The 14,337-nt window shown below is 39.2% G+C and overlaps 1 protein-coding gene across 1 annotated transcript; it reads right to left on the reverse strand.

The window, feature by feature from the left end:
• Positions 1-137: 137 nt before the first annotated feature.
• LOC130996267 (cysteine-rich receptor-like protein kinase 44) lies at positions 138-13,738 on the reverse strand. The gene is made up of 7 exons (XM_057921776.1): positions 12,792-13,738; positions 10,071-10,208; positions 9,847-9,971; positions 2,515-2,725; positions 1,328-1,565; positions 1,080-1,239; positions 138-637 (listed from the first exon to the last, which is right to left on the reverse strand). Exons 1-7 carry the CDS (start codon positions 13,573-13,575, stop codon positions 323-325), a joined length of 1,971 nt encoding a protein of 656 aa, XP_057777759.1. The 5' UTR covers positions 13,576-13,738; the 3' UTR covers positions 138-322.
• Between the last annotated feature and the right edge of the window lie 599 nt (positions 13,739-14,337).

Below are 14,337 nucleotides of genomic sequence, written 5' to 3' on the forward strand. Positions count from 1 at the left end.
AACTTTTTTTCGACCCTGAACCGCTGGTTCGGGCTCAGAACCGGCAGTTCATGAACTGGTGGCAACCCAGTACGGGTACCATCATTTTGATTCATGTTTCACCACGACTAATGCTATAGATGGTAGAAGACTAACCATGTTTAAATTGATTTTTATATTATCTACTAATAAATTATAATGTAGTGTGATATTTCGTCGAAATTGCACGAAGTTACAAACTAGTAAATGCATGAAAGTTGTAAGATATGTGAAACAATTGCGAACACGGTGATTAATGCATATACAAGTATGTGTTGTATAAATAAAACATCAAAGCGCATGTTTAACGTGGATATAACTCAGTGATGGAAGCTTCATTTTTGGAAATCTCAGTAGGTTTAATCGCTAAAGATCTACTCATCTCCTCTACGCCCCCAGGTACGAAATATGCTGGCTGCGAAGGCACCGGAAAAGTGACAGAGAAGCTATGAAGCATGACCACAACCGAAGCCATTGTTGGCCTATCACTTGTATTTTGTTGAACGCACATCAAACCGATATGAATGCATTTCAGCATATCACGCAACGAGCCCGAAGTAGACATCAACGCAGGATCAATCATCTTCTTCCCTCTTCCCGCGCACCAATTCCTCCATGCCTGCATATTTTTACCAAGTTGATGTGGGATAAATATGTCTTTAACAATAAGAGTAATTGCCCCTAAATACATGAATTTTCGTAAAATTTATTTCTGCACATGAATTTAAAATTCTATCTTCAAATATACAAGCTTTCAATTGTTTCGATTTTTCACACCGTTATTATTTACCCTCAAATTAATACAGAGGTAAACATATCTGAAATCTCTACATGGTCTGATGTATTAAACGATGTAGTTGGATTTCTATATCATTTCAGCTAAACTACATTCATTTGCCACTTCAGCTAGCCACGATGGCATTAATTTACCGCAAATTAACAACCATGCTAAAAATCAAGTTAATTGAAAGTATGTGTATTTGAAGGTAAACTTTTAGTTGACATACAAAATCAAAATTAGATGAAAGATGGAATCTAAGTGATGAGAGTTTTGAACTTACGAAACTAAGCATGTATTCTACGTTCTCTCCATTTTCCACATTCTTGAAAGAGTTGTTACTCTGTCCGCTGATAATCTCCAGCATCAACACTCCAAAGCTAAAGACGTCTGATTTAATCGAGAAATTCCCGTTCTGTGCATATTCAGGTGCCATGTATCCACTGCCATTTCATGCACATGATCATTTTTTGCTCAGATATTTGATTTTACAAATTAAGTTAGATAATTTGATTTGATAAATTCACTTACTAGGTTCCAACAATTCTGCCTGTATTTCCTCCTGTTTCATCTTGTTCAAACAATCTTGCCATACCGAAATCGGAGATTTTAGGGTTGTTGTCTGTGTCTAAGAGTATGTTGCTAGCCTTGAGATCACGATGAATTATACGTTGAGGAGAATCTTCGTGAAGATAAACAAGTCCCTTGGCGATGCCCTTTATGATTTTGTACCGACTCTCCCAATCAATAAGCAAACGTTTCACGGGATCTATTTCTCAGCAACACATGTATACAACCATGCTGATTAATTTCTAGGTAATAGCATAAGGATGTAAACTAATAAAATATTTTATTGTAAGATAAAAAATTACCAATAAAGTAAAAAAAGATAGCAATAATCGTAATTCCAATTTTACCCTTATTATTATAATACTCTCTATGTTCTACTATTAATGTCCCAATTACTATATTGGAACGTCCCACTAGTAATATCTCATATTTTTTTAGTATAAAAATTAACTATGTAAAATATTGTTAACTCTGGGCTCAGCTGAATTTATACACAACCTCACTCATAATAACTCTTAAATATCTTCGTTGAAATCACTTTATAAATTAACTATATTTTTCTTAATTTTTTTGCCTAAAAATAATGAAACAGAAGAAGTAATGAACAACCACAAATTTTTTTAGTCTTGAATTGATCAGTTCACCGCAAAATTTATTAGTTGAATTGAGCCAAGTTTATGTACAATCGATAACCATCAAAATTTTAGTTGTGAATATTAAAAATAATTCACACGACCAAAAATTCACTTTCAATTAATGAAATACTCCCTCTATCCGCCAAAAGTAGACCACTTTTACTATATTGGGCGTCCGCAAAGAGTAGACCACTTTCCTCTTATGGAAATGGTCCCACCGCCCTCTTTAATTTTTTATCCTTACAAACACTCTTTATTTACAAAAAAAACTCACCCCAAATTCAATCTCAACCACACATCTCATAAAGTGGTGGGACCCTTTCTCCACTACATCAAAATCATCACCAATTTTATTAAATCTCGTGCCCAACCAAAGTGGTCTACTTTTGGCGGACGGAGGGAGTAGCTATTATTATTATTATTATTATTATTACTAATTTTTTTGTTATTATTTTTATCTTTATAATAGCGAAATAAATACTCACACGACGTAATAGAGGAAGAAAATTTTACCAAAAATAAAGCAATCTAGGCTCCCATTATGGACAAATTCATATACGAGAAGCCTCTCTGTTCCTTGTAGTGAGAATCCCAACAACCTTACCAAATTTCTGTGTTGAAGCTTCGCCATTAACACCACTTCGTTCTTAAACTCCAATTCTCCTTGCCCTGAATTCCTTGACAATCTTTTCACTGCAATTTGTTGTCCACTTTGAAGTTCTCCCTAAAATAATTAATGCATAAATCAAATAATTCAATCAATAAAGCTACTCTAATATACGTGTTGGAATATAAGCTTGCGGGCGTTACAATGAAACAGAAAGTAGGAGATGAGATTACAAAAGAAACTGTATTGAAATTACAATAGTAACGAAACCAGGAAAATAGCCGAGTCGAGGAGGATCCTCTTTCCGCAAGACGAGATACACCCCGGTAGTGCTCTCGGTTTGGCGTGTCGTCCCCAAAGATAAAACGGCTTCGTCTCGTAGGTAGCAGCACCGCAGACCAACGAGCTCCGGCGAACTTAAACGAGGCGAGAACAGTGCTTCTGGACTATATGAGTGCAGAGAGTATGTGGATGCTAGAATGCAGATTTCTGTGTGTTTGGATGCATGGAGTGACTGTCCTATTTATAGGCACAGTCCACTTATGGAGGATCCCGTCTAATAATGACGGCAGTTACCAAGTAACCCCCACCCGTCCAATAATGACGGCAGTAATGACGGCGGTTACGTTGCAGTTACGTTGTAACTTCCTCCCGTCCAATAATGACGGCAGTAATAGCGGCAGTTACATTGTAACTCCCTCACGTCCAATAATGACGTTCAATAATGACGGGAGTTATGGAGGTGTGGAAGCTTCTAGTTGGGAGACCAATGGGTCCTCCCGTCGGGTCGAGCCCCTTGTGCACGTGTGGGCCCAAACGATTGGGCCTCGTTCTTTGGACCGAGAAATCGTTGGTCCTTTGGGAGCTAAGGGTAGGCCCAAAGACCAACCCAAGAACCGATTGCCAAGATCCAAATTCACGGCCGAGGTCGGGGACCGAGGCCGAGCGAGCGACGGTGGCGCGCGCGTGTGGGCTTTGCAACCCATCACTAGTGCACATCTCTTTAATTGCATGCACTGATGTAATAACTTATATAATGTTTTAATTATCATCCACAAACAATGTGGTATAGGCATTAACATCTTTTTAATGTTTATCTCTTTCCACAACTCCATATTTCAAGTACCCAACTTTAATTAATTATTTCTCACTCACCGGAAATCGGTTTTGAGTAAATAAATATACTACGATCATCTACTCGGAACGTAGATCGATCCTGTGCCATTTAATTATGCTAAATTAAATGTTTTCGGTACTCGAAAATTATCAAACATTGGTTACTCACAACCAATTTCCAACAATCCCCCACATGAGTGGAAATAGCCAAATGCAAATGCAGACACAAGCTCTGTTCTCAAGAGACCTTAGTGCATTAGAATAGGTGGTTTGCGGCCTTGAACCATCCTTAGTTAATACTATCGGATATACTGGTGAATTGGTAGAACTTGATGTCTTTGAACCATTTCTCCTTAGTGTATACCGAGACAACAATATTAACACACTAACGCCTCAACCTCATTTCGTTCTCACGTTTTTGTCCTTTGCGGGCCTTGGACAGCTCTTTGGATTCATAAGTGTTAGGTCGATGCGGCCCCCACATCTCACTTATATAGGTGATTCTTTCCCGAGTATCCTGCTATACTCAACCTCCCTGAGGTGTTTAGGAATCATTAAAAGTCAAAGACTTAACCTTACCACTGAGCAGGTTTCAACACTCAGTTGCTCTCTAGGGAATACAAGTAGTTGAGTGTTCTACTTGGAATCTTATAGCTTAGTTTTCCCATTGAACCACGTTCTTGGGATCTCCAGTCATCATGGTTGGGTTACCACTATAATCATCCTTATTTTGTGGATTTTACACCCATTCCCTCTAGCAATTTATACATTTGATCTCGATTCAAAGCTTTAGTGAGTGGATCGGCCAAATTATCTATTGACTTTATGTAGTCAATTGAGATAACTCCACTTTCGATCAAATGTCTTACGGTATTATGTCGTCGACGTATGTGTCGAGACTTACCATTGTACAACCCACTTTGCGCCCTACCAATAGCTGCTTGGTTGTCGCGGTTTATCATGACGGGCGGCACGGGTTTTGACCAACATGGAATATCTTCCAAAAAGTTTCGTAGCCATTCGGCTTCTTCAACTGCTTTGTCTAAAGCGATGAACTCTGATTCCATGGTGGATCTAGCTATACATGTCTGTTTTGTAGACCTCCACGAGATTGCTCCTCCCCCTATAGTGAACATGTAACCACTCGTTGATAACGAGTCCTTCGCGTCGGATATCCAGTTAGCATCACAGTACCCTTCAAGTACCAGGGGGTATCTCGTGTAGTGTATTCCAAAATTTAGAGTATACTTTAAGTATCTCAAAACTCTCTCAAGTGCTTTCCAGTGTTCTTTACTTGGATTGCTTGTATAACGACTCAATTTGTTCACTGGGCATGCAAGGTCAGGTCGAGTGCAATTTGTAATATACATAAGGCACCCAATGATCCTTGCATATTATTCCTGTGCGACAGGTTCACCCATGTTCTTCTTCATGTGAACGTTGAGTTCTAATGGGGTTTTTACAGGCGATTTGTCAAACGCATTAAACCTTTTGAACACTTTCTCAATGTAATGAGATTGTGTCAAAGTTATTCCATCAGTGGTCCTGAGAATTTTCATTCCAAGGATCACGTCAGCTAACCCCATGTCTTTCATGTCAAAATTCATTTTTAACATGTTCTTTGTATCAACAATGATACGATTGTTGCTTCCCATAATCAACATGTCGTCTACATAGAGACACATCATAACGTACCCGTTATTGGTGTTCTTGATGTAGACACATTTGTCACATTCGTTGATTTTGAAACCATTTGACAACATGACATTGTCAAATTTCAAGTGCCATTGCAGCGGCGCTTGTTTTAGTCCATAAAGAGACTTTACTAGTTTGCATACCTTTTTCTCTTGTCCAGGTACTACAAACCCTTCAGGTTGCTCCATGTAGACTTCTTCTTCCAGATCACCGTTTAAGAACGCAGTTTTGACATCTATTTGATGAATCTCAAGATTGTGCAGAGCAGCAATCGCGAGAAGCACTCGAATGGATGTAATCCTCGTCACCGGTGAATAGGTATCGAAAAAATCGTACCCCTCACGCTGCTTAAATCCTTTAACGACTAAGCGCGCCTTATACTTGTCTATTGATCCATCAGCTTTATATTTCCTTTTTAGGATCCATTTACATCCTAAGGGTTTACAACCTTCAGGTAAATCAACCAACACCCAAGTGTGGTTTTGCATGATTGAATCAATTTCACTCTGGACTGCTTCCCTCCAGAGTAGTCCGTCTGGTCTAGAGAACGCCACTTTGATAGATGAAGGTTCTTCATCTAGCATGAAGGTGATATATTCTGGACCAAAGTCCTTGGCAATCATGCCTCGTTTACTACGTCTTGGTTCTGACACTTCAAGGTCAGGGCCTGGTCGCTTTCGCGATTCGGGCACTGTCTCAACAGGTTCAGAACTAGTGGCTTCTTCTTTAGTATCGTTGCTTGTACTAGCTTCTTCTTTTCCCTTGTCTTTACAAGGAAAGATATTCTCAAAGTAAACAGCGTTATTTGATTCCATCGTCATTCCTACAGTCATTGTTGGAATGTCTGATTTGTGAACCAAAAAACGATGTGCATTGCTGTTTAGTGCATACCCAATAAAGATACAATCAATTGTTTTAGAACCGATTGTAACTTGTTTGGGTGGAGGCACCTGTACCTTGGCTAAACACCCACACACTTTAAGGTATTTGTATGAGGGCTTTCTGCCTTTCCACAACTCATAGGAAGTGACGTCCCTTCCCTTGAGCGGTATTTTATTGAGGATATAGTTGGCTGATAGAACAGCCTCCCCCCACATGTTCTGGGGTAACCCAGAACTAATCAACATGGCATTCATCATCTCCTTAAGAGTTCGATTCTTGCGTTCAGCAACACCATTAGATTGAGGTGAATATGGAGCAGTTGTTTGATGTATTATACCACTAGCGTTGCATAATTCCTCAAACGGAGCAACATATTCTCCCCCTCTATCACTTCGAACCATCTTAATTCGACTACCAAGTTGATTCTCGGCTTCTGTTTTGAAGTTCTTGAAAGCTTCAATAGCCTCATCTTTACTTCTTAGAAGATAAAGATAGCAATACCTTGTGCAGTCATCAATAAAAGTGATAAAGTACTTCTTACCATCTCGAGTTTGCACAAACTTTAGATCACACACGTCGGTGTGGATTAGTTCTAAAGGTTTAGTGCTCCTTTCCACAGAATGAAACGGAGACTTCGTCATTTTTGCTTCAACACAAATTTGACATTTGTTTTGAGTGTTAAACTCGTTTATTTTTAGTAAATCCATATTTACTAATCTTTTTATCGCATTTAGATTAACATGTCCTAATCTACAATGCCATAAATCACAACACTCAACAAAGTAAGAGGAAGTAGTAGCATTTTCATTGATAGGTTTGCCAGTTACACGCTTGACAGGCTGAACATTAAGCTTGAAAAGCCCATTGGTGAGAAAACCCGTACCAAGGTACTTTCCAAACTTGGTTACAACAACTTTCTCGGACTCAAAAACTAGTCTAAAGCTCTTATTAACTAGTATGGACCCCGAGATGAGATTCTTGCGGATGTCCGGGACATGCAGCACATCCTTCAAGGTTATCTCTGTGCCGGATGAAAGCTTGAGCACCACATCACCCATTCCGGCAACTTCCGACGACGCTTGGTTACCCATGCTTAGCTTTCTCCCTTCAACAGCTTTGTAGGTAGAGAAGCGCCTCTTGTCGGAGCACACATGCACGGTTGCGCCCGTGTCAATGAACCAAGCACCTTGGTTTTCAACAAGGTTGACCTCCTCGGTGATAACCGCCGCTAAGTCATCCTCGTTCCAATCGTCGAAGTCCTTCTCGACAACGTTGGCATCTTGCTTCGCCTTTGTCCTTAGCATTTGGGCGAGCACGCTTGTTGTTGGAGGGACCGCCTTTCTCCAACAAGTTGCCTTTGATTTGAGATGAGTTTTCGACCTTGGTCATACATTCCCTCACGTCAAATTCTAGACGCAGCTTAACCATGAGAGCTTCAAGAGTCATCTCCTCTTTGTTTTGCATAAGGTAGCTCTTGAAGTCCATCCAGCTTGGCGGTAGCATCTCGATGACCGCCGCAGTGATGAAAGCTTCGGGCATTTTCATCCCTTCGGATTCCAACTCATGCAAGATAAGTTGGAATTCTTGCACTTGATCCATGATCGATCTATCATCGATCATCTTAAAGTCTAAGAACTCAGCTATTACATCATCACTACGGTACTTATTCTCTAGTGCCTCCCAAAGTGGTTTGGAGGTCTTTACATTGGCGTATACATTGTATAAACTATCTTCTAAACCTTCTAAAATGAAATGTTTACAAAGATAGTCGCCATAGCGCCAATCGTCATACGCGGCATGCACCCAGAAACTGGTCTCGTTGTCTGCCGGCGCAGGTGGCTCTTCCCACAGGAAATCGACCAAGCCCAAAGTCGTGATGTAGAACATCATCTTGTGTTGCCACATTTCGGCTATTTCGGCTATTGCATTTTCCCTCGGGGGGGCTGCATTGGCACCGAACCCGCTATGTTGTCATAGCTCACCACGTTGATCCCAAAGGCCCCAACCGTTCTGTCCAAACATGGACCCCATGGAACCACTCGAAGTGGAACCAAATGTTGACCCAAACGAGGTTTGGCCAACCGTTCCTTGCGTGGAACTTTCTCCTCCAAAAGTTGTTTGGTTAGCACCAAACATGAACGGAAGTGGTGTTGAACCACCGAAAGGACCACCACTAAAAGTGGAGGCAGCAACGGCAGAGGTGGCGGGTGCCACGGTTGATGCGGCCACGGCAGAGGCGGCGGCAGCGGCGGCGGCAGAGGCAGCGGCAGCGGCGTTGGCAGCCTCGGTGGAGTTCGCAGGACCGGTCGACATCTCCAGCAAAGGTATTAGGTTTCGAAAATATTAAGTTCAGTTTACAAGTTCAAAACTCCCACGTTGCAAGCTTATCTCGTCTTGCGATTGTTGGAATATAAGCTTACGGGCGTTACAATGAAACAGAAAGTAGGAGATGAGATTACAAAAGAAACTGAATTGAAATTACAATAGTAACGAAACCAGGAAAATAGCCGAGTCGAGGAGGATCCTCTTTCCGCAAGACGAGATACGCCCCGGTAGTGCTCTCGGTTTGGCGTGTCGTCCCCAAAGATAAAACGGCTTCGTCTCGTAGGTAGCAGCACCGCAGACCAACGAGCTCCGGCGAACTTAAACGAGGCGAGAACAGTGCTTCTGGACTATTATGAGTGCAGAGAGTATGTGGATGCTAGAATGCAGATTTCTGTGTGTTTGGATGCATGGAGTGACTGTCCTATTTATAGGCACAGTCCACTTATGGAGGATCCCGTCTAATAATGACGGCAGTTACCAAGTAACCCCCACCCGTCCAATAATGACGGCAGTAATGACGGCGGTTACGTTGCAGTTACGTTGTAACTTCCTCCCGTCCAATAATGACGGCAGTAATAGCGGCAGTTACATTGTAACTCCCTCACGTCCAATAATGACGTTCAATAATGACGGGAGTTATGGAGGTGTGGAAGCTTCTAGTTGGGAGACCAATGGGTCCTCCCGTCGGGTCGAGCCCCTTGTGCACGTGTGGGCCCAAACGATTGGGCCTCGTTCTTTGGACCGAGAAATCGTTGGTCCTTTGGGAGCTAAGGGTAGGCCCAAAGACCAACCCAAGAACCGATTGCCAAGATCCAAATTCACGGCCAAGGTCGGGGACCGAGGCCGAGCGAGCGACGGTGGCGCGCGCGTGTGGGGTTTGCAACCCATCACTAGTGCACATCTCTTTAATTACATGCACTGATGTAATAACTTATATAATGTCTTAATTATCATCCACAAACAATGTGGTATAGGCATTAACATCTTTTTAATGTTTATCTCTTTCCACAACTCCATATTTCAAGTACCCAACTTTAACTAATTATTTCTCACTCACCGGAAATCGGTTTTTAGTAAATAAATATACTACGATCATCTACTCGGAACGTAGATCGATCATGTGCCATTTAATTATGCTAAATTAAATATTTTCGGTACTCGAAAATTATCAAACATTGGTTACTCACAACCAATTTCCAACAATACGTTCCTATATTTACCTTATAAACTGCACCAAATCCTCCTTGTCCAAGTTTGTTACTATCGGAGAAATTGTCTGTGGCAGCTGCAAGTTCTTTGAAATTGTATATAAGGGATTCTTCTCCGCTTACATCCTCCTCGTCATCTAGTTCGATATAAAACAATTAATTAACATAAATGTGATTATATGAAATTAATATGCATCACAGTGTGATTAAAAAATGAATGAGGATAATTGGATTACTTTCTAATATTATGTGCTCTGTCTTCGTCTTCAATCTCTTTCTGATGTAATTGCCAACACAAGCAGCTATAAGCAGAGATGCGACAATTGGAACAAGAATGATGATCACAGTTCGAGTGGTATTACTATCACCATTGCCTGAAAAATCCAGATTACAAAATAGATAATCTCATTTATCAAAAACTTCAATAATAATTCTTGGCCTTCATGTCATCCCAAATTCTCAACAATATTTGGGATGGTTTCCTTAGATGACAATTTAGATGAATAATAATAATAATAATAATAATAATAATAATAATAATACAGACTAATATATACATACTTCGATAGATTGAACAATTCCTAGATTGTTTGATCATGTAGTTCTTTATAAAGGGGCGCACTCCAATGAAACCCTCTATTTTTCGTGAAACACTGAAGACAATAAATAAGACATATATACTGATGAACAAGGGCCACAAGGCAATATATATTGATGAATAACGAAATTTAAAAAATTGGTAATGAATAAGATATATAAACTGATGAACAAGGCATATATATATACCGATGAACAATGTAGTATATACTGATGAATAACGAAATTTAAAATATTTCGCTCCATCCAGAATTCGAACCATGAGAAAAAAAATTCTCCTTTTAGATACAATATCAGTCATATGATTGATGAAATAAACGCACGAGATCGTGTCTATATATATATTATTAATCCGTTTCATAACCCAAAGAAAAATCCCGCTAAAGAATATTATAGATTCGATCTATTTATTTGTAGATATATTCATGTGCTTTCACTATTAATTCATGATATATGTTTGATTGTATATTTTTATTTTCATAACAAAGTAGTACTTTCAGTCCAATACAAATTAACAAGTAATTTCAAATTGTAGAAATAAATAAGATATTCTCTGTTTCCAATCCATCTAATAAATACTCAATTTTGGTACGTATATAAAAAATAATTATTTTTCATTTATAGATATTACCTCACAACATATTATTGTAAATATATAAATTTACTTTACCGATTCTATCCTTTTTCACTCATAATATAATTTATTATCATTATTAACACTACTCTTTAGATGAGATCCTTTCTCGAGTCACAACAAACTCAATTATTTTTATTAAAACTCGTGTCAACTCCTTCTAGAAATATTTTTTGGAGATTGAGTGAGTAATAAATTATTTTAGCCAATATAAGAGGGTGTTTTGGTTTAGTAGATCACATATGATTTAGTTTTATGTAGGGGTGTAATCGAACCGAGCCGAACCGAATAGTGGTGTGCTCAAGTTTGGTTTGTTTAGTATCGAATCGAATCCCGAACTTTACTTACCGAATACTTTGAGGCTCGCGAGCGGCTCACGAGCCTATACGAACTTTCTAAATTTATATTTATATTCAAAATATTGATTATTTTATTTTAAAAATAAATTATTTATTTAAAATAATAAATATATTAATTATTTTCTTATGGCAAATAAAATTAATTTGAGATTTAATACAATTATTATTAATTTTAGTGGATAAATATAAGTTGTATATACTAATAATTTATATTTTTCAAGCTGAATCACTTGACGAACATGTTCACGAGCTAACGAGTCGAATACTACTAAGCTCAAGTTTGGTTTGTTTATTTATCGAGCTTCTCTAAACGAACTTGAACGAGCTTTTTTTGAGCCGAGCTCCGAATAGTTCGAGAGCGGCTTGGTTTGTTTACACCCCCAGTTTTATGATATGTGTTATTCGGTTAAGTAAACTCTATTCAATACTTAATTTATGGCTAGCGCTACGTATAGTTAGTCTTGCCTTATCAGTCTTATCAGGGGCGGATCCAAAAATTTTTGAGGAAGGAGGGGGTGCTGAACTTTAATGTATTGAACGAGGGTGGTTCGGGGGCGGTAGCCCCCAAGCCAAATTTTCGGTCAATCTGTACAATTCATTTTTATGTGTAAGTAGAATTTTAATGTAGTTAGGATTAAAATTCGATCACCGACTATAATAAATAATTATTATCTTTCTATTGATTCAATAACATATACTAACGATACCCCTGCGAATTGTACCATTATATATAGTTGAAAGAATATAAAAAACTACATCTATATATTTTTTTTTAAAATAATTTATATTCTACAAGAATAAATTAGCATTTATTTTTATGTTAAAAGATTTTTTATTTTTTTCTTGAAACTTAGATTGAGCTAAAATTGAACTATGTAGATATTGAGCTAAATATTTTTAATATACATATGACAAATTTTGGGGTTGCACTGGGTTCACTGGGCTGGAGCCCGGCCGGTGCAGCCCCTGTATAGATCCGCCACTCATCTTATCAGTCTTGGCCTCGTCTTTATGACAAAATTAATTTCGGATAATTTTAGGATACTTCAATTTCGAAATTAATTTTGTAATAAAGCTAACCAGGGGGCTTAGCCCACTGGCCACCGGGTCCTCACTTAAGTGAAGTGACCCGGGTTCGATCCCTCTTGGGAGCGAATTGGAGATTGGAGATATAAGGTGGATTTTGGTGAATGGAGAGATAAGGTGGTTCTTGGAGTGGATGGAGAACTAATTACTAACATCTAACATGACTTTCCCGATCAAAAAAAAAAAAAAAAAATTGTAATAAAGGAGAGGATAACACTCGTAGCACAAGATTATTAAACCGTGTCCATCCAATCAAACAACATATGATGAGTACGGATTACCTGGAGATGACGGTAGCGGTGGCGCCGGCACCGGAGGAGGCAGGGGCAATATCATCGCTCGCACTTCCTCAATCCGACTTAAATTGTAAAAGGGTGCGACGCCAAATTGAAGATAACAGCCGGGCCTATACACAACCGCCCCCGTGTTGTTTTCGCAACAGATAAATTGCTCGGAGCTGATCAAACAAGTGGTGCAACCCATCTCCGAAAGATCAGGCGTGCACTGCACCAATGCGAACACCGTCTGATAATCCGGCGCCGTCTCATTCCCCGCCGCTATCTTCATCAACGGGCCGCCCGCGGCCGCCTGTTCACGAAGCCCCCTCAGCAGCGCCCGCAGCTTCTGGTTGAACTGCTCAGGAAACCGTGCCTGGCCGCTCCTAGAATAGATGGTGTACGATTCAGCTCCGGCGCCGCCGGATAAGGACTCGTCGGAGTAGCGCAGCGTGCATATGAGTTTGAAAAGGATTCCTTGTCTCCGGTTGGGGCAGAGTGACCGGAGAAGCTCGTCGGCGGCTTCTCGGATGCAGCTGCGGCACGACTCTTTCTGGAAGTCGGTTCGGCAGAGCGCGGTGGCGTAGGCGCGGTCCGGTGTTTGGCCGGCGGTGGCGTTGAGGAAGCCGTTGTCGTTGATGTTTGGTGGGAGAGAAGAAATGAGGGAGTTGAGGTTGGTGGCGTATGTGGAGTTTGAAGTATAGTTGCCGCCGAAACAGCCGTAGTTCTGCGCTGTTACGGCGGCGGAAAGGTTGATGAGGATGACCATGAGACACGTTTGAAAATTCATCTTGATTGAGTTTTTGTTTTTTTTTTGAGAATTTTGGAATGGTAAGAGAAGTGAGTTTTCAATTTTTCATGCAAGATTTTAATCATCCAGGAAGGCTCTTCGAAAAATGTCTAATATTTGAATCCTTCTACTTTTAAATGTTATGTTTGACTTGATTGTTTGTCTTAATTTGTACTTTCTCATTCCCCTCTATAAATATATTTATAGCATATGATACGAGTTTTAATAAAAAAAATTAAATATTAATAGTAAAAAAATAGTCATACATTAAAGATATTATTATGTGTGTGAATAAATAATGTAAGTCACAAATATAAAATTATAAAAATTATGTATAAAATAATACCTAAAAATAGAATGTACATAAATTTAAGTGACGTAGAAAAAGAAAAATTATACATAAATACAGGAAAAGGAAACAGATGGAGTACTATTTTTGTATTTGAACATCTTCATTGACTCTTGGTTTTGATAGACATTAATAAAACTCGTTCCTTGAATGACCATATTTCTTTGAAAAGTCTTACACAAAATAAAAAGAAGGATAAATATCATAAAAACCCCTGAAGTATACCCGCTTTATAAAAAATATCTTGAAACTTTCAAAATGTTCTCTAAACCCTCAAACTATCAGGTTTTTATCAAATATATCCAGCATCTATTTTTCGGTCACCAAAAACGTGATGTGGCTCGCCGGATGCCACAATGTAATTTATATTCTATTTTTTTAAATGCAATGGCAAAAACGACGTCGTTTTGTAC

This window comes from Salvia miltiorrhiza, chromosome 7 (genome assembly GCF_028751815.1).
Source record: "Salvia miltiorrhiza cultivar Shanhuang (shh) chromosome 7, IMPLAD_Smil_shh, whole genome shotgun sequence".
NCBI lineage: Eukaryota > Viridiplantae > Streptophyta > Magnoliopsida > Lamiales > Lamiaceae > Salvia > Salvia miltiorrhiza.